The sequence below is a fragment of the Oryzias latipes genome, chromosome 24 (genome assembly GCF_002234675.1).
Source record: "Oryzias latipes chromosome 24, ASM223467v1".
Classification (NCBI taxonomy): domain Eukaryota; kingdom Metazoa; phylum Chordata; class Actinopteri; order Beloniformes; family Adrianichthyidae; genus Oryzias; species Oryzias latipes.
The window spans coordinates 14685284-14705489 of record NC_019882.2 but is presented as its reverse complement, the minus strand read 5'-3'; the positions used below and the strand labels follow the sequence as shown (position 1 = coordinate 14705489).

At 39.5% G+C, this 20206-nt stretch overlaps 1 protein-coding gene across 1 annotated transcript in view; it reads left to right on the top strand.

The window, feature by feature from the left end:
- Window positions 1-20206, top strand: part of nbas (neuroblastoma amplified sequence) — a 158653-nt gene that overhangs the window by 57416 nt on the left and 81031 nt on the right. The window contains exons 32-40 of the mRNA XM_011491806.3: window positions 89-201; window positions 3974-4087; window positions 7115-7228; window positions 8483-8640; window positions 10837-10920; window positions 11969-12145; window positions 12559-12672; window positions 13754-13877; window positions 19827-19903. Coding sequence (XP_011490108.2) covers window positions 89-201; window positions 3974-4087; window positions 7115-7228; window positions 8483-8640; window positions 10837-10920; window positions 11969-12145; window positions 12559-12672; window positions 13754-13877; window positions 19827-19903 — 1075 coding nt within the window. The remainder of the gene's footprint in view (window positions 1-88; window positions 202-3973; window positions 4088-7114; window positions 7229-8482; window positions 8641-10836; window positions 10921-11968; window positions 12146-12558; window positions 12673-13753; window positions 13878-19826; window positions 19904-20206) is intronic.

The window sequence follows — 20206 nt, the reverse complement described above, 5'->3', positions numbered from 1 at the left end:
CACACTGGTCCATTGGTATTGCAATTCTGCAATACTTTCTTTCTGTGTGTATTTAAATGGGAAACTTCAACTGCTTTCTTCGTTTTAGGGCGTGTCTCCAGCTGATCGCAGATCGACCTCCAGCCATTGAAGAGGAACTGGATCTCATCACCGCCCTCACCCAACTGGATGACTTTGGTGTCCATATTTTGCCACTGCAAGGTATTTTAAAAGACATTTGTAGGAGACTTCAAGTTTGACACGTGTGCATTGCGGTCCTGTCAAATACATGTTTAATTACGGATCATCCGAGCAAACATCTGCCTGGCAGCTTAATTAGGAGTGTTACATTTCCAGATTGTTTTTTTTCCCCTCCTTCAACCCCACATTCAGCATACATTTGGAAGTTTTTGCTCCTGCTGTGAACCCAATCAATCTGCATTCCCACTCCATGCCTCAAATGATTTCCTGCCACGCTATTTCTCTGTGTCCAGGGAAACAGCCCTGCCAGAATAAACTGGTTCGGCCCCAGATTGCCTCACCTCGGCCGTGAGGTGCTGTTGGCTGCTTTGACTTCTGCCCTCTTCCTTCTATGCTCTTGTCAGGCTGAGCTGCTTGCATTGAAGTGCCGCGACAGAGAGAGCCATAAACCGCCGTCTGCTTCGCTTAGAAAGAAAGCAGGCGAGCACTTTGGAGGAAATTGAAAATGGAAAAGAAAATGAATAAGACAAGAAACCTTGTAAGAGGAAATGGATAGAAAACGGAGTTCTAGTGAGGTGAAAACAAATTATTTCTTTTCTGTGGCATATGGATCAGTTATTACTTTCTAATGTCCACTTTTGGAGGTCATGGCTTCTCTGGCTCCACAGCTCTTATGGTGCTTTTACAACATTTATTCGTACTCTTCATTCAATGACGTAATGGTTCTGCAGACACATTCAAAAAAAAAAGGAGCGCATGGTCTTTCTTGCTCACAAAGTAAAAGCTCTATTCCTGTTAAATACACCTATGAAGCTGAAGAATTTGAGCACAAGCAACCCATCCAAGGCTTTTTTTCCCCGCAGCCTTCCTAAAGAGCCTAAGGCTTCATGCACATCATCCTCAGCAGAATTCTCTCTAGGTTTCGCCCAAAGTGATGCCGAGCCTAAAAGATCCTCAGTGGGACGGGTGGGGGGTGGGGGAGCACAGCAGCCTATCCAGGCTTCAAACTTGCTGTTTCGTAAGTTCAGCTCAGGTTTGCAGGAAAAAAGAAATAAATCTGGATATTTTCTACAACTTGAATATATAAAAAACAAAGTTTGCACTATTTTGAAAGAAGTACCAGTTTTTCAAGTAAAATGTAACATGGTGTAGGTTATTTATATATATTGCTCAATGAATAAATGCCTCACACTGACAAATCTTGTCAGCGTTAAAGAATCTGAAGCAGATCAACCAAAAGCATCTGCTTGAGAGGAATTTTGATCCGTATTTTATTGTAAACTGAATTTAACACAGAGGGTTTCTAGCCTTTTTTATTAAGATGTTATATATTTTTAACTTTTCATATTGTTTGGGTTTATGTTTTTTTTCTTTGCCTCATAAGAATGCCACTCATGGAAATAACCCCTTAAAACACCTTTCCTTAAAAAAAGACTATTATAATCAATTGTTTTATTAATGAAAGGTCACAAAATGCATAAAAGTAGTAGCTTTGTGATTTCAAAGCAATCATTTGGTCCCTACATCTATATGGACCAAATGAATGCTTAGCAAAGCTTAGCAAAAATGCAATGATAAATGAAATTTTACAAAATCAAAGACGGTCATTTCAGGGTTTTTTTCCCGATGTGTAACTCTTTATGGCTTATCTTAAAGACCCACTCCGATGAAAATGGTGTTTGTAGCCTGTTCTTGCGCCATTTTTCTCATGATGGAGGACATATATAGAGGGAATTAAGCTTAAAATTGCATTTCTGAGTATTCCTTTTTTCAATTGTTTGAAGTTGTGACGTAGACGCTACAATGGCAAAGCTGCTCCATTCTGATGCATCCATTAGATCCATGTACGTCTTTATTTTCCTCATCTGAGCTGCATCTGGCTCAAAACTGTATGGCTGGACTGCTCCAATACCGCTCACCATTTTTGTTGCACCGGTAATGTTAGGTTGAGGGTGTAGGGGTCTGAAAGCTAGCAGTTAGAGGGTAAACAGATGGGTGATGGGAAGTGAGGTTTCTTCACACCAACGGCTCTATCCATAATGCAGAGGGGAATTTCTAAACTCTGTTTTTTTATTTTGGCTAAAAACTGCATAATCATATTTAAATGACCGCTGGGAAAGTTTTCCAGTAAGTCAAAAGATAAGTGTATTTCGTTTAATTTCTGTATAACATTACTAACACGTGCCATTAAAACGTTTTACAGTTAAAAAAAAAAAGGAAGGTAGGTTCTGGTCTGTCACTATATCCTAAAGGTGACAGACCAGAATCTTCCATTTATCTCATTTAATGCTCTGTGTCTTTCAATTGTAGTTTTTTAAAATTTTGTTTTAAGTCTAGTTTGGCCCTTTGTGCAAGAATCCTTTCAGAGGAGACTGTTTTCTGTCTAACTATAAGGAAACGACTGGAGAGCAAATCTCTAAAAGCTTTAGTAGCTGAAATGATAACTCTACAATTACAAGGATTATGAAGGATTAAATTAAATTACTAACATTATTGTTATATTGGAAGTGACAAATATAAGCGGGGGGCTGCTTTCCTGGCTGGGCTGGGGCGGCGCTCTCTTTCCCTCTGCGCCTCCCTGCTCTCTGGCTCTGGGGGCCTCGCGGCGGTCCGGCTGGCCCTGGCCTGGGTGGCGGTCTTGGTCGCCCGGGGGGCGGTTGTTCCCTGCCTGTTCCCGTGTGGCGTTGGGGGAATTCCGGCTGCCGCTGCTGCTGCGGCGGGGGTATGGGTGTGGGGGTGGCTGGGCGCTCCTCCTCCTTCTTTTCACATTCCACCATCCATTTTAGAAGAACATAAACACTCACCTGAGCACAGGTGTTAGCTCACCTTTGCACTAATAGTTTGCATGATTGAATGAATGAAAGATTTCACACTAGTTGGTTTAAAGGCATAGGTATGCGTTCGTGAACACTACCTGTTTTGTGTGCATGTTGACATGTGGACATTTTTGCGGCTAGCAGGTGTGTTGATAATATTTGAGTGTGTGTGAACAGGCCCCGCCCTTTTTGTACTACATTTGAACCGTACCGTAACGATAAACAACCAGTAAACCTGTCTGCTCTATGCTGCTTCATGGTCTTACCCCCCTTCCCCTCCTATTATCACCCTCCTACCCCCCCCTCTCTCTAACGTCCCTCTCTCTTCTTCCCCTCTTTCCTTTTCCGTCCGGTCCAACACCAAAGATTTTCAAACATGATTGAAATTAATAAATTTTGGCCTCAATTACAAAAGGGGTTTATTCAGACATACCTTTGGTTTGTCTGAAGATGAATAACCCCTCTTGTTAAAATAAAATATGTCCAACACAAGAGGCCCTCAGCTCTCATCTGTTTGCCTAGCTGTTGGACAGGACAAGTTAGAAAAAAAGAAAAAAAAAAAAAAAAAAAAGGAAGTGACAAATTATTAAAAAATGGCATTTAGTGGTTAATTTAACATGGTATGCATGTTCTGTACTTTTATTCTGTTGGGTAAAGAAGTAAAGTATTTCTTTTTCAGCAACTTGTTAAATTTTCTTTCTTCACTGTTTGATTATGCAGAAAAAAACCCCCACAATATCATCATCAGACACTGTCAGGATATCACTGGTTGGGTTTGGCCGTCTTTGTGCGAATCAGAGCTCTTTATTATGTTCCTGACATCATAAAAGCATCTGCTTCATCAGTCACTCTACATAATTTCCCCTCGCTTTATCATCAGCCGTAACTTGTTCCAGATTGAAGACTGTAATTAGCCAAACGAGTCTGACACCCTACCGTCTTTTCTCTCCCACTTCTTCTCCCTGTTTTCTTTCCAGTGCGACTGCGATCTGATCGGCTGTCTCTGATCAAGGAGTGCCTCTCCCACTGCTCTGCAGCCTACAAGCAGTCCACCACTCTGCTCAGTCTGGCCTCGCTTCTCCGAGTGTCAGGTACACCCACACACGACCGCCAGAGTTCAACCCTGCCAAGATCTTGTATTTTTTTTTTCTCTTAAGTTGTTGAAATAAAAGCGACTTGTGAGCACAACCGATGAGATGAGGTAAGGAAAAGAGCCCACATGGGTAGAAGCGTTGCTACTTCTGGCAATTTCCTGACACTTTCCTGACGACGGCAAGAATTCATCTTCATGAAACGCGCAACAGCTTTCAAGTAAAATCAATACCTAAATGCATACACATTGAAGGGGCAAGCAATTTTCACTCTAAGTAAACATTAACTTTGACAGTTTTGACTTTCAGAGACCGATTCAGGACAAGGCTGCGAGCGCGGTCAATATTCCTTTTAGTCAATTACATTGTACGAAGGTTAGTACTTTTCCAAAGTAAAACTGTATAATTTTGTGTGCATTTGGGCACAGACAAGTTCCATTTTATTTCTAAACCAAACATACGTTTTTGAAAACCTTTCTGTTAAAAGTCAGGTTTTTTTTCTCTTTTAAAAGGCTGTCAGGGATATTTGACTTCAACCATTTAAGTGTTTCTAATGAAACTTCAACTGCATTTTACTGTTAGACACTTATACTTTTTAGGTTAAATATATTTTTCTAGAAGAAATGCACTAAAAACTGTACAAGGACTGGGTTTAAAAAATGTATTTCTTCAAATTGATTCGTATTTGCAACATGCAACGTGGATTCAATAGGTTTATGGATCAATGTCCTTTTAAGACCATTACAGGTTCTTTTATTGTGAAAAACGTTTTTGCTGCTAGTTATATATTGTAAGTAATAATTGTCCATATGTTGTCAATTACTATTTTTTCCATGACCAAAAAATGTGGCTTTTAATTTATGTACAAATAAGTCAATATTGTTGCTCTATGGATCTAAATAATTATTTCTGACATTTAGGGCCTCAGTAGTCTCTGAACTCACCAATGGGTTTGTCAATCACATCAGCTGTTTACCATGAGGCAGGAATCGCAGCCCTTTCCCCATTAGGGTTTTTTCATTAAAAACTAAAGGTTTCAAAGTATATTTAGTATTGAAATATTTGGTTTAAAACAAACATTACAAGAGTTATCACACAAAATTGTGATTTAACCCTGGAATAAATCCTTGGATTTTTTTACAACAGTTTTTCACATTGTTTTGACCTCGTCTTGCCTTAGGTTTTGCATTTTTATGAAACTGTTTTGTCTCTTTTGTTATCAAAGGTAGAAACAGTTTGATCTCAATTTTTGTGATTTAAAAATAATAATTATTTAATTATTTATTGCAGTAAAAAAAAAAAGACATCTTCCATTCAAAATTGAGTTGTTTGCACAGTTTCAGGTTAATTGTGGAGTCATTGTGTAAAATAATTAGAACTATATCCCTAAAAAAAAGAAGAAGCTAGAGTTCGTACGATAAAGATAGATATTAAGCATTGCCACGAAAAACATTTTTAAATTAATAGAGCAAACTGCAAAGAAGAAAAAAGGCTCCAGACTGCGAAAGGAAACTTGGAAACATTTTGAATAAAGTTTACTTCTGTTTATCTATAAGACTTAAAGGTGAAAAGAAACAAGCTGGATGCAATTCTGTTTTCAATAAAAATCTCCAAATTCGATCTTCAACTCCTCAGGCAGCATGCGTCAACAATCCAGTTATAACCCTTGAAGGAAAATCCTCAGACAGTTCTAATCTGTAATCTTAGATTTCAGAGGGCTTTCACTTTCAAAATTCTTCTAATCATCTCAGCTTCTTCTTATTTTTTTGTAGATTTTAATATATTTAAATCCTCACGGATGCTTATATCAATGTACCCAAACAGATTTCCCTCTTTAATTAAAAATCTTTCAGCTTTCAGCCCTTTGACAATGACTGTTTACGATCCACTTTTTAACCGAGAAGGGAAATAAATTCAGACTAAAAGGTGCATGAACATTTTGGATTAAACAGAATACTTTCAGATTTTTTTATTTATGAAAATAGAACACTTTTTGAGATCTGCATATGTGTTTGCTCTTTCTCTTTATCATGTTTAGTATCTGAAATCTCGCTCTGACGTGTGTCGCCAGCTAGGAGAAACCGGCTGACCGGGCTGGTGGCATTTCTGTGTCGGCGCCTCGTACCTCATGTCAGCAGGGTGTGCACACTGTGTGGTTTCAGAAGAAAAAAAGTAAAGGAAGATGAGAAGAGCAATAAACATTTTTAAATAAATAAATGCAAGCAGGAGCCTTTTGAAGGGTGCATGCCTCTGGGGCTTCGTGGTGAATCTTTAATGCAGGCATCACCAGTTGAGAATCCTGTTGGTTGCTTCTGCAGAAATATTCTGGATATCATTAAGAACAAAGAGTGTAAAGTTTGAATCACGTAGTTTAATAGACATGTCTAAAAGTGTATTAACTTGCAAATGATTTTTCTTGTGATCCAGTTTAAAGTAAAACAAAAAAACAACAAAGGTTTTTATGTTCATTACAGTTTTTTCTATCTTTGTTAATTATAATTTTTGATACTTCTAAGTCAAAATGAAAATATTTCTTTCATTTCCAACATTTTCCAATAAGATCCTCTTCAAAAAAGTGCTTTGACTTCAGAGGAACATAGGGTGAACGAAGGTTTGCAGACAACCACGCACAGAAAAAAAACACATGAACTTCCTTCATATTGAGAGCTTGACAGCTTTTGAAGACACTCTTTTAGCAGCCAGCGTGGAAATCATTTGACAAACACCACCTCCAGCTCTGGGTAAACAACACGTCCCTGTCACTCACTGCAGACCAAAACAGCTCCATTTCATATTTGGATTGTTGCTTCTTTGATCTTCAATCCAATAAAGTTCTACCAGTTTTTGTTGCATTGTTCTCTCCTTTTTCTTTAAGATTGCAAAGAGAGCAGTTGTGATCTTGGTCCTTTTGAGTGCTTATAACTTACATTTTTGTAATTTGTGCTCATCTGTTTTCATTTGGATTGATTGAATCAAAGAGAATCACGTTTGCAAGCTGCACCTCTCAGTGTGTGTTTCCATTTTCAGGACATGATGAAGCCACACGAAGAGGCCAGGTGCTGACCCTGCTGGCCGAGCAAGCTCTTCAAACCCTGGACTTCAAGACCTCCTACATCCACTGTCAGGACCTCATGGCTGCAGGTTTGAACCATCAAATTACATCTACACTAATGCTAATAGGTATACCTTGCTAGTACCGGGTTGGTTGCCTCAATTTCTGCATTATTTTGTCCACAAAATTTAATATGGAGTACCACGTAATGCAAGGAGTTTTGGGTCAAGGTTTTTTGAACCATGTAAAACTTACAAGAAGGATCAGTTTTTAAAAAAAAACATTTCCTCTGGAGGTAATCTAAATGTTTCTTAGGGAAAATTAACTTCCTTTTTTTTTTTTTTATTATTGTAGCTTATTGTAGCTATTTTTTTATATAGATTAACCTTCAAATTCAGCCATAATTGACTTGAACACAAAAAAATTGGTTAAAAACAGTGTAGTTTTGGACAAAAGACGAAATCGTTAAATTTTTAAAAGCCTCTCAAATGAATGACCCTGTGGATCTGATTTGTATATAATCCTGGATTACAAAATCTATTCCCAAAGTAACTTGAAAATGTTTACATGCCCTTCATTGAACTTTTATTTGGAAATGGAAAGGAAAGGAAAAATAGAAAAAGCGGAGCATCCCTCATTTGTGTCGTGTGCCGGGGACAAATCTCTGCGTTGACTTTGTTGGATGACTCCGAACAGAATAGCATGTTGAATAATTTTGTGTGCGCTCATGCACAAAGCCAATGCCCACGATAATCATAATGGTCAATCCTACGTCATCTCTCCTTTTGAAAGGGTGTTAAATAAGCATTATGCCCACATCCCTGCAGTGATTTCCAGCTTCATGTTGCAGCAAAAATATAATTCAGTGGAGGCGCTCTGGCTGCAAATGCTGTTTTAGTAATGGGAAGACGGCGCAGGGAGAAGAGGTGTAATCAGATAAGCAAGAGAGTTCTCTGCCTTTGAACGCAAAGGAATAATTGAATCTGTAAGGATGGAGTCATGGCAGGCCGTGTGGAGTAACTATAGCACAGCTCTGTCGCGTCGGGCTAATATTTTCATCAAGGTGAAATTGGTTTCACAGTGGAGTGTGAATTAATATCCCAGAGGAGGGGAAGGTTACTGCATGTTTTATTGTCACATCTCATCAATATCTGCTTTGTTTTGTGCTCTGTGTTATTCGCAGCGTACAAATGTGCGTTTCTCCGTGTTGATTGATGTCGGACCGATTTGGAGGCGGAAGGACACTTTCATTCTCAAACCCTTTTCTTCACCCCCCTCCTCGTGGCTGCCCTCACTTGACCGCGGACGTCTTCTCTTATCCCTGCATCCTTTCTTGTCCCCAGGTTACGGTGCAGCGTGGGAGGTGTGCAGCCTGCTTGGCCAGAGCGAGGGTTACGGGGACCTGGAGGCACGACAGGAACTACTTGCCTTCTCTCTAACACACTGTCCTCCCGACAACATCCAGGGCCTCCTGGCTGCCTCCAGTGACCTGCAAACTCAGGTTACATCAGTTCACATTCTAATGAAGCAAAAGGGGTGGTCATGGTTTATATTGTGCTATTAAAAGCCTTCTGTGCCCGTGGCTAGCGTTTAAAAACACTGAATGAACTGAAATCTTTGTGCAAATACAATACAAATTTTTTTCCATGTTTCAAAAGCTGCAATCCAATTTCCACCACTCACAATAATCTAGGGATATTGTGAAAAACTAAGATGATGTTGTTTACAGCGTATGTCTTACTTCACAGATTTTCAGGATAGGGAGGTAATTGTATTGGGGTGGCAAACATGTCTTATTTTGTGTTTTCCACATCACGCTCTCACTGGGTTCAATGTGTCTACATATTGGGGCCAAAACCAAAAAAGTCTTTTCAGTGTGGCATCAATTTCATCACGTGTGGGTATAGGGAGCTGATTTTGTCAGTAAGTCGTTGCAAGTTCATTATTCCATCAGCCATGAACACCCAACCTCGCATAATGAAGACCAGCACCATCTGACTCTGCTGTACCTTCAGCTTGGTACTATACAGTCACATGTTGCAGGTGAACTTGGTGATTCTTAAAGTGGTATCAGCAGACTTGCATCAAGACACGAAACTACTGGCAGAGTTTGGGGCAGACCCAAGAGGGGAGCCCCGCCAGTGACAGACCGTGACCAGAAGCTAAGGACCTCTTCACTCAGACATGGTTTAGCAAATGCCACTCAGCTGTAGCCCCGGTTATGAGATGTGAGGGGTACTAGGGTTTCCAAAAAAAACTTTCACAACCGATTCCACCACTTAGACTTGAATCCCAGTCAACCATTGCAGCTGACTCCAGTGTTACCAAGAAACCACCATGAACGTTTGCAGTGGCTCAAGACCATGTGACCTGGACTTCAGGAAATGGGAGTTACTCACATGGTATGGCCAGCAATGACCCCTGACTGAACCCCATAGAAAACGTCTGGGAGCAGCTGAAGCAGACGTGCTCCACCCCAAAATGACCAGGCAGAACTGCATGTAGCACTTGTGGAAAAGTGAAATGCATTGTCTCAGAGCAACATTATGAGGCTAGTGAGGAGCAGGAGACGCCTCTGTCAAGCAGTCATTGCTGCAAATAGAGGAAATACCCGCTATTTCCACCTCAGTTTTTGTTATTTGGGCCATCTTTATTGTTGTCTCAATGTTTGGCGTAATAGACATAAAACAAATGAAAATGGTGTTTCTCATTCATTTTTAATAATATCAAATAAAATGTTTGCACATTTCATCGAAATGTAGATGTAGATAACTCATAGCTCATAACTCATTGTAGATAACAATGTCCTAACTCACTGTAAGTACGGTAGTTGTTTTTATTTTTTACGATTGGGTTCAATGTGAGGAGATATATTTTGCTCAAGGACATAAAGCCTCCGGTTTGAACCCCCAACAAGCCGATTGTCAGACATCCTCAACCCTCTGAGCTTTATTTATTTTTCCTTTTAACTGGTGCTCTCCTAAAATGTACGTTTTTTTGTTGTTGTAGCAGAATTAAATAGATTTTTTGCCTAGATAACTGTGCTGTCTGGGGCCCAAATGCAACATGCTTTTGGAAAAGGGAATGAAAACCCACAAAAACATAAAAAAAGTATTGCAAACAAAAGTAAAATTGGAAGACCATAAGTGAATCTATTTGTGTAAACGCAGGTTTGCAAAGGCACCCTGATAATCTCAGGACTTCTTTTCTAAATGCCTACAATCTGACAACATTAATAAAAAAAAACGTCATTAACGTGTTTTCAAATTCATAAAACTCAAAAGTCTCAAGTCTGATAAAGAGACTAAAGTATTTGACCTATAAACAAGTTAAAAACTGTACTTTATTTATTTATTTTTATTTATCCTGTCCAACAGCTGAGCGAAACAGATGGAAGCTAAAGGTCTCTTGTGTTGGACATATTTTACTGTTCCAACATGGTGTAGTTTAAACTGTACTTAAAATAATACTTTTTCATGTTTTTTCATATATTGCCCTTTTTAAAAAAAAAAAAAAAAACTTATTTGTACAAGCTTTAATACTTTTCCCTATTATTTATTGAACTATCTTATTTTTTTGCTGTTAAACTTGTTTTTGGAAAATAAATGTGATAAAATTATTATTATCTTCCATAAAATAACACTCATGATGTCCTTTTTTTGTTTTTTACATCTTTTTGTTTTTTGTTGTCCTGCAGGTTTTGTATCAGGCCGTCAACTACCAAATGGAGCCAGTCGGTTCTGAGATCGACATGGAGATCAATGAGTCGGACTCTCTGAAGGTTTGTGTATCTTGTCTTCTTTTTGTGTGTGTGTCTGTGCGCTTTCTTTGTGTTGTGTCTTTCGCTGCTGCTCCATATTTGATGAGTTGCAGTATAATGTTAAAGTTGTTCAGCTCCTTTGGTTAATTCATGTCCCTTTTTCCTGCTCTTCAGCACTGCCAGCTTTATGATGTTTTGAGTGGCTGTTAAAGTTTCATGACTTACATTGGATTCCCTTGGTGTGGTGACAGCAGGAGTTCAGTCTAAGCTGCCTTTCATTGTTTTCTTCTAGCATTGATCTCCCCATTCGTAGACATGTACGATGAACAGCAGGATCATTGTGTGTTTGAGTTTTTTAAGTGCGAGTTGTTCTTTTTTTTTCATTTTAAATCCCTGACCTTCACACTCCTGTAGAGTGAAGTATTAATGAGAGGTGCTAAATATTTTGGACTCCAAAAACTTGCATCGTTTCTAATTTAAATCTAAATGTCAGTCATTTCAGTCTTTCAGTTGTTCTCAGAAATACTTTATGATCGTCATTTTTTCTGGATAGCAACAATAGATGATATTTACTGTATTTAGTGTTGTATAGATACAACCTTTTATACAATTTAATGAAATGTTTAGAAAATACAAATGATCTTTTTATTTTTTGCGGTTTTATCATAATACAAATAGATAATCTCTCTTTTTAGGTATATGTAGATTGAACTGAATTCTAAAAAACACAAATGTGTTATTGGAGAAAACCACATCTTAACCTGTTAACAGAAAACAGGTGGGGTTGCTCCACACCAATGGTCCTGCCCACAACTCGGATGCAAATTTCTAGAGAACTACTGTTGTTCTGCAGAAACTGTCCTAGGATATAACAGCTTTTGAGATTTTTGCTAAAAACAACATCATCATAATTGAAAGATCACTGGGGACGCTAGCTCAAAAGATGATTGGAGTGGGTTTTTACGGAAACCAAAAGATCTTGAAAAATTCAGTTGCAGCCTTGCTACCGAAAGCGACGATAAAGGATTAAAATTGCTTTAATATTTAAACTTGTCTCTTGAATGTTTAGGTTTCTGCAGCACCTGCAGGCTCCGCCGCAGGTACGGCAGGGGAACTGCTGCACAGAACCACAGCTAAAACCATGGAGGTGTTGACCACCACCGGCCTGACCACTAAAGCTGTGCTGACTGCAGTGACCGACCACCGATGGTGGAAGGAATCCCTAAACTACCTCCGGCCTCTGCAGGTGAGCTGCATGTGGACTCTGATTCGCGCTCAAGTCTCTGAGTAATGACCTCACTTGGGTGCGTTCTTCCTCTCTGTCTCACAAATGAAAAAACAGACAGCAAGTCTCCCTCATCTTTCATGCACAAATTTTATTGCTTCATCTTAAAAGGCCAATCAAGAGCTCACATCCAACATAAATAATTGACTGCCTTGCTGAATATTTCAGTACCTGGTAGTTTTGCGGCAGCTGGGTTGGTTAGGTGGTCGTCCGGGTGGGGAATGTTGCCGTCTGTGGCATTGGAATGGCTAACTCATAGCGGCACGTTCCTGCAAAAAGAGAAAAAATCCAAGGTTGGGAGCTGTGGGACAGAGCGAGATCACTGTGCTGTGAGCATGTTGTGAAAGTTTAATGATGTTTTGATGGCTCCTCAGGGTCACAGTGCAGGAACCGCACACCGGGATAGGCTGTCTGAAAACTCCAACCTGGAGCGCCAAGGCTGCAGTCCCTTTTATCAGGAGCTAATTGACGACCCGTTTGTAGACCTGGTAAGTGGCTTACGGCCAGCACATGTCACGGTTTTTAATTTTTCCAAGTCAGGACATTATCTGAAACAGCAAAAAAAAAAAAAAATCTAAGTGGACTCATAACTAAAGGCACTTCATTAAAAATATCCCTTCAACTCCATTTCTGCATATAAAACATTGTTGGTATTGATTTCAGATTTAGTAATTTAATACAAAGCACTTTGGGCATACTTTACAGGAAAAGAATGGCTATTTAAAAGAGGCAATATAAAAGTCAGCAAAAATAAATACAAAAAACTCCTCATGTTTTTACTGAGGAGTAAAAATAAAAGCCATTGACAGAAAAAGTTATGAGCAGGAAAAAAATCCTAAAAGTTACAAAAGAAGTTGGTTGGCCTTTATACTTAGAAAATGCTCACTGTGGGCAATGACTGGGCTTTTTACCCATAAACACAAATCATATGGCTTGCTGGAAGAGTGGACACAAGGGGGAAACTGAGAAGGCCAATACGTCTCCTCTCATGACATTTTAATAGTCTTTTCCAAATCCCTTTCTTCACTTCATTTCCAGGGTTGATCCATCTGCCGTCACTCATCCAACAATAATTACTCCCTCTGTCTTTTCGTCTATGAGTGGGCTTATCAGCCTGATTAGATTATTATCCTGCAAGTTTCAGTGACAGAAGAAAAGAGGCAGCTTTAGAAGAGAAAAAAAATCACCAAAAGAAAGATGAATAGAAAGTATTTCATACAGACAACAGTCATTTGGTGGTAAAGTGATAGCTCTGAGGCCAGACAGAGGAGAAACTTCATTGTTCATCACTCAGACACTTGAGAAATAACTTGGCGTACAAGAATCCTATAAAGCTATCACAATGCCCTGATGGTGAAAAGCTTTGTTTGGCTCTGAACTTCATTTGTTTACACCATCTCTCATCTGTCTGACTCCAAGGGAATGAAGATGCTCAGTCATCTTAATCACATTTCCCTTAGTGTTTTTTCCCCAATCTGCTCTCCCCCTCTGCAGGGATTTCTCTGCTACTGTGACAAGTTCTTTATCTTCCTCTTTTCGCCATTCTGTTGTTGTTGTTTTTTTTTTTAGAGTCAAGATGTGTACTCGGCCTGCAGAGAACCACCCGAAGAAAACTTTGCAGAGGTTTTGTTGCGGACAGGAAAGCTGGCGGAGGCCAAAACTGAAGGCAAAACGTTGTTTCCTGCAACAGAAGGTAAACGGAATGGAGTTATTCATCTATGACAAACACATAGACCTTCTAAATGTTTTTATTGTTGCTATATCCTGGAATCTTTTAAATGATCCACTTTTTCCTAAACCTTGTTGGGCAAAACTTCAGTTTCTGTTATTTTAGCTATCTGCACATCATTTGACTTCAACATTATGGAGTTAACTTGCAAAATCGGAACGTTTAAAGCACACAAAACAGTTTTCTGTAAACACAGCAACCACACATTGTCCTGTGTCTATTAGCTTCAACCCGTCTTATACTGTAAAAGAATATGTAAAGAATATAGAGACGTATTGAAAAACAGATCTAGTGGGAGTAACAGCAGTATTCAAAACCACAGATATGAACACGATTACATTGGTAAAAAGGTATAGAATCAATAGGAAAGTAAATAATCAGTTTCTGGCTAACTTTGTCAGTTTCTCCTCCTGTTCTTCTCTCTACTGTCTTTGCTTTTTATGTACATGTGATGCAAAAAAAGACATCCAATCATCCAATCACATGCTTGCTTCTTTCAAGTTGGAGCAATTACAGTTGGCTGAAGGTGAACTATAGCAAGAGATGTGTGTTGGTGCACTAAACATATGATGGCTTTTTTTCACAGCACTTCAGAGGATGCATAAATAAATTACATTTTTAACCACTTTGAACAGAACAGTCTAAAAGAACCAAAAAGCCATGTTTGAATGTTTGGAACTGTTATGTCCTTGATGTTTTGATCAAACCGGGTAAATATGCATTCTTGAACACGCTTTTGGCACATGGGGTTCATAATGAGCATGGAGAGGTTTCTTCTTTTTCTATTGTTTACTAGTGCATGTTTACCACCTACAGTTGGAAGAGGTTTAGTGCGAAATGTCAAATCTGGTGAATCTTGCTCCAGGCTTTTTCTTTCACAGCTCTATTCCGATAAATTAAAGACTTGGTGTCATAATTACGACGGAGTTTTAGGGCCACGGTGAGGAAAAAAAATTCTGGCCAACATGACGAGATTAAAGTCGTCGTGTCGACTTTAATCTCGTCATGACGAGAAAAAACTCGACACAAAGTTTCGAGAAAAAACTCGTCGTGTCGAGATAAAAGTCGAAATAAAGTTTAGAGATTAAAGTCGCAATGTTGCGCGAGAGCAGTGAAGCTGAGTCTTTCAGGAGTATTCAATGTTATGGCTGTTAGTGAGCTAGTGGCTTTGTATTTAAGAGTTTACGACAGAGTTTTATGGCCACAAAAAAAAGTAATTTTATTAGGAGATAAAAACTCGTAAATTTACGGGAAAAAAGTCATAGATTAACAAGGAGCAAACCCCGAAGTTGTCTGTTTATCGGAGCCTATCTTGAAGATGAAAGATGTGGAGCCTTTTGTGAAGCTTTATTTTCGGATTATAGGTTTAAAACAAAGAGATTCTGAACCTTTTGGCGACTCAAAATCAGATTATTGTTAGTGGAGCCGTCTTTCCAGGTATTTGTAAAATAAGGAGCTCAGAGACACGTTTGGGTGTAGAGGATCGCTGCAGCCTTTATTCTCCTTTTCATTCACATAACCTGAAGTTCATCTGTCACATTGCGTCACGAATCTGTCATCCGATCACCAATGCGGAAGTAAACAGTGTTACATACGCCCCCTCCTGCAGATGAAGCGACCCGTTTGATCATTAAAAAACAAAGATGAATGAAAATAGTCTGTTATATTAGCATTACAACGTTGAAAAAGGCAAAAAGTGCTTCTCCTCCTCAGACGGAAGCATCACACAAACATAGAGATCTTGTCTTTGGAGGAGGAAGAAAGGATTCAAGCAAACAGCTGCAGGGACACCCGATGGCTCCATCGGGCTGCAGAGTATGGAGGCAGAGATCCTGCAAACCAACCATCAATAAATAAAACTTTAATAACTTGTAAATCAAACAAATGAGCTTCCAGACATTTGGAACGTTATCAATAAACATTCAGCTCACCTGTTCAACTACGTTTAATCGGTCTGATCTGCTGCTGCACGGCGTTCACCTGCTGCTCTGCATTCTCACTTCCACAAAAATCTCGTAAATTTACGAGTTTTTTTCTCTCTCGCGCGCAACATTGCGACTTTAATCTCGAAACTTTATTTCGACTTTTATCTCGACAAGACGAGTTTTTTCTCGAAACTTTGTGTCGAGTTTTTTCTCGTCATGACGAGATTAAAGTCGACATGACGACTTTAATCTCGCCACGTTGGCCAGAATTTTTTTTCCTCACCGTGGCCCTAAAACTCCGTCGTACATAATTCCAGCTGGGCACAAAGCACAATCATTAATTACTTCTTCATGAGTAATTTTTAAGTGGTTGGCACTTCAGTGAATTAAAAATGACGCCATCCATACATCACTACCGAAATAGAGTGCCTGATTGTTCAAAGCTTGACCTGATTTAACTTTCAGTTGTGTAAAATGGTTGTGTTTTGTCCGTGGAGCCCAAACATGTGCGTAGCTAAACTTGAAGGCAAGATGTTTGAACGCTGAAGCTCGAAACGTGCCTTTACCCATGTTTACATAGACTTTTCATTGAAAGTTTCTGCTTGTGAATGTAGCTTTAGACAGTTTGATTTTGTTGGTTAAAATAAAAAGTGACAAAAAGGGAAAAACAAAAAGATTCTCTGCTGGAAAGCATTTTTATTTATAGTTTGTATTAAATAGTAAATTTCCAGATTGTAAAAATTTAGATAAAAGAACTGAACTGTATCGTATTGCCACAAAGTTAGTTGGAGCTTTTATTGATTCGTGGACCATACTGTATATCGAGATGTATATCGACATCTAAGGGCAGGGATGCCAGTATAGCATAGTCAGTTTGTTAGTTCATTTTAGTATTTTCCTATTGCACTCTTTGTATTCGTGATCCTTTTAAGTTCATGTTTTACTTCGAAGCCCATCGAGACGACTGTTGTTGTGATTTTGGGCTATACAAATAAAATTGAATAAAATTGAATTGAATTGAATTGAATTAGATGTGATCAGAAGCATGTGTGAGAAGATTCACACCCCTTTTATTCAGTCATCTTTACAGACCTCTGTTCACTTTTAAACTAGAGATTTTGTTACAGGTAATAATAAGCTTTATCAGTTAACTATAATATAAACACAGAGAAACATGAATAATTTCTAGAATTAAAGTTTGCGTGCAGACCTGAGGGAGTGTGTCAAATGATGTTTGCTAGTCTTCGATTATGCACAGACAGAGCCAGCACTTTAGGACCAGAACCTTTATTACATCTTCGTTTAAGCCCCAAAATGAGATTTGTCTGAAGATCTGCCATCTGGTATGTATTTACTGCATAACACTAAAGCACTCCACTTAAATAGTCAGCGACTATTTGCCTTTCTTTCCCCCAAGACTGCTTGCAGTACACGTTTAAAAACTTTTGAAATGTTGCCAACACACTTTGTGGCCTCAATGTAATTGACTTCAAATGATCAGCTGATCTCTTCTCAAATTGTTTAGCCATCTGTGTCTTCAGTTCAAACATTTGGCTGATCTTGTTTACGCTGATGTGTCAGTTCAGAAGCCTGTTGTGAAAAAATCTTTGTGAATTTTTCTTGGATAGGTTTTGCAGCGCCTCAAACTTTTTAAAATGTGAAGTTGAGACAATTTGCTACTTATGTTTGATGCAGAGTAGAATTTCATTGTACGACTAAAGCTGTGGTATTTGCAGGGACTCTGTATATACCTCCCTGTGTCCCGCCCTGCTCATTCATCTCAGCCACTGAGCTCATGTTTTTAAGAACCAGGGGGACATGGGAAGAATAGCCCCATACTGATTAATTAATGCATCCTCACACATCCCAAGGCAACCGTAAATAATGACGCCATGGCTGCAGTGATACCAGAGAGATAACATCAAGTCAAAACATCAAGGCCACGCTCGATGATGGATCACAGCTGCTCGTCGGAATCAATGCCACTAGAAAATAAGGGGCAAGCCGCACTTATCGCGGAAAAAAGTGCAAGCGCACACTTTGTCTCAGTGTTTGAGTCGGATGCCAGCTCAGATGAGGAAAACAAAGACGTACATGGAGCTAGTCATTTTCCGAATGAGGCAGAGCAGGGAGCTGCTGATTGTAGCTTGTGCGCAACTACTACAAACAGCGTTTTTTCGTCTTCTACTGATTCACCTCGATTTGGACAAAGAAATACTCAGAAACACAGTGTTAGTCTTAATTATCTTTATATACATCCTCCATCATCAGAAAAATACGACAAGAACATGTTAAAAAACACCCAGAACACCATTTTCATTGGAGTGGGTGTTTAAAAGTCATCTTTGTTTTGGAGAGAAAAGCCATTCTGGACGACTTCACTTCTAATAACAAGTTTCAAATAATGACTGGCGTGTCGGCGCCGCTGTCCTCTTAGGCGTTCTGGAAGACAGCCTCCAAGAAAATGAATATATTGATTTTTCACCTGGCCGTGATAATGCGGAGGCAATTAATGATGAGACAAGTGGAAAGTGACTCTATAGGGGTCGTGTGCGCTTGACATCAGGAAAAACACACGCCGCTGCGCATATCTCTCCAAATTGTCCGCGCTCGCACCACCGAGCACTGCATTTCCACCAGGCCATAATCAGTTGTTTTTCACACTGCCTGCACAGGTGAAATCGTAATAAGTCGATGTCTCCACATCCCGCTAACAATGATCCCAACTCAGCTGACACTGGAGGTGTGTGGACACAAACACACAAGCTCAACCCATGGCGCGCCCTTTTCCCTGTCTCTTTATGCCTTTGCCTCTCTATCTCAAGAAGAAATGTTGAATGCTTTAAAGTTGGGGTTATCTACTCTGTATTTGTGTGTGTGTGTGTGTTTACCCCTCTGGCAATTCCTGTCCCGATGGTATCAGTAACTTTAGAGAGGCGTGTAATCAGCTCATTCGGATGTGTAGCTCATTGAAACCCGGGGGGCTAGAGGAGGAGTAAAGAGAGGACGCAGTAAAAGAGGAGGGTGGGCTCAACGTTTATGCCAGCTGCTATGGCTCTTGGAACTGCATCCGTTCCTTTATGTGCAAACAGGGAAGTTAAAAAAAAAAAGAACAAACTGACCTCCTCCTTTGTGCGCACTTATGCATATGAGCGTGTGTTTTCCTACTTTGGTGTATGTCTGTTCCTCTTCTCTTTGTCTGTGTGCCAGAGTCCATAGTCTGCTTTTTATTTTTGTTCCACTTTGTCTCCAACCCACGCTTTTGTTCTCCATGGTTCCAAAAACCAAAGAAACTCTGTCTGCTTCTCTCCCTTCCACTTTAGGTTTATTTAACGTAAACAGCTCTTTGTTGCCCACAGGTACTGGAGTACACGCCGTGATTATAAATATTTTCAATATTAATATCACTTTTTTGTGTGTTTAGTTTTGATGCTGCGACTGAAGCAAGCAGTTTTGGGATAAGCGTGTGCTACTTGAGCCCACGGTTCATACTGGATGCCAAATCCCATTAGCTTTAGAGGCACAGAACATAATCAAGTCTGTTTCTGTTTCAGTTTTATTCTAGTTATTCAAAAACAACAACTAGTCATCTTGTAGCTTTTGATGTGTTCACATCCCACATTAGGGCATTATAAAGAGAAGAACCACTCACAGCTGCAGCACATTTGCTCCAATTGGACATGGTGATGACACAGGAAGCCTTTGTGCATCTGAATTAAGTGACTATAGTTCTGTTTCTCCTAAATATATCTCACAACTATACATGCACACAGTCGGAATATGCATGAACATATAGGGGAAAGATCCTGAGCTGACCTTCTTCATTCGTCATTGTCTCTGCCCGCAGAAATGCATTGCAACATGCTGTCCATAGTTGGAAAAATATGGGATGAACCTTGCTCATGTGGGGAATGCTGAGCTAATCCCTAACACGTTACTTACAGTCTCTTCTCGCATCTTTCTCTCCATCTGTCCATTTTCCCCCCAGTTTTGCTTCAGCTGGCCAACGATGCATTTCCCAGAGATATGATGCTGGCTCTGTCCTACTTACTGGCCCTGCCACAGGTAGGTGGACATACACACATGAATGGGCACACACATGTCCTTGTTAGAAACAAGAGTTTCTTTTCCCTGAAACCTTGAGTTACTATACATAACATCGATGCAATTCATTAAAGCCCTTGCCCTTAATAAAGTGTCAATTCACAACTGAGATAGTCTCAAATCAAAAAGAAACAAAAACAACCATCAGACAGAGCTTTGTAAGTAATGAAAATTCAGTTTAAATAATTTCAAGAAAATAATTTCAAGAAAATTCGATTATTTTAATTGATTGATGGTAGCTTTTATAAGTGACCAACAGACTAT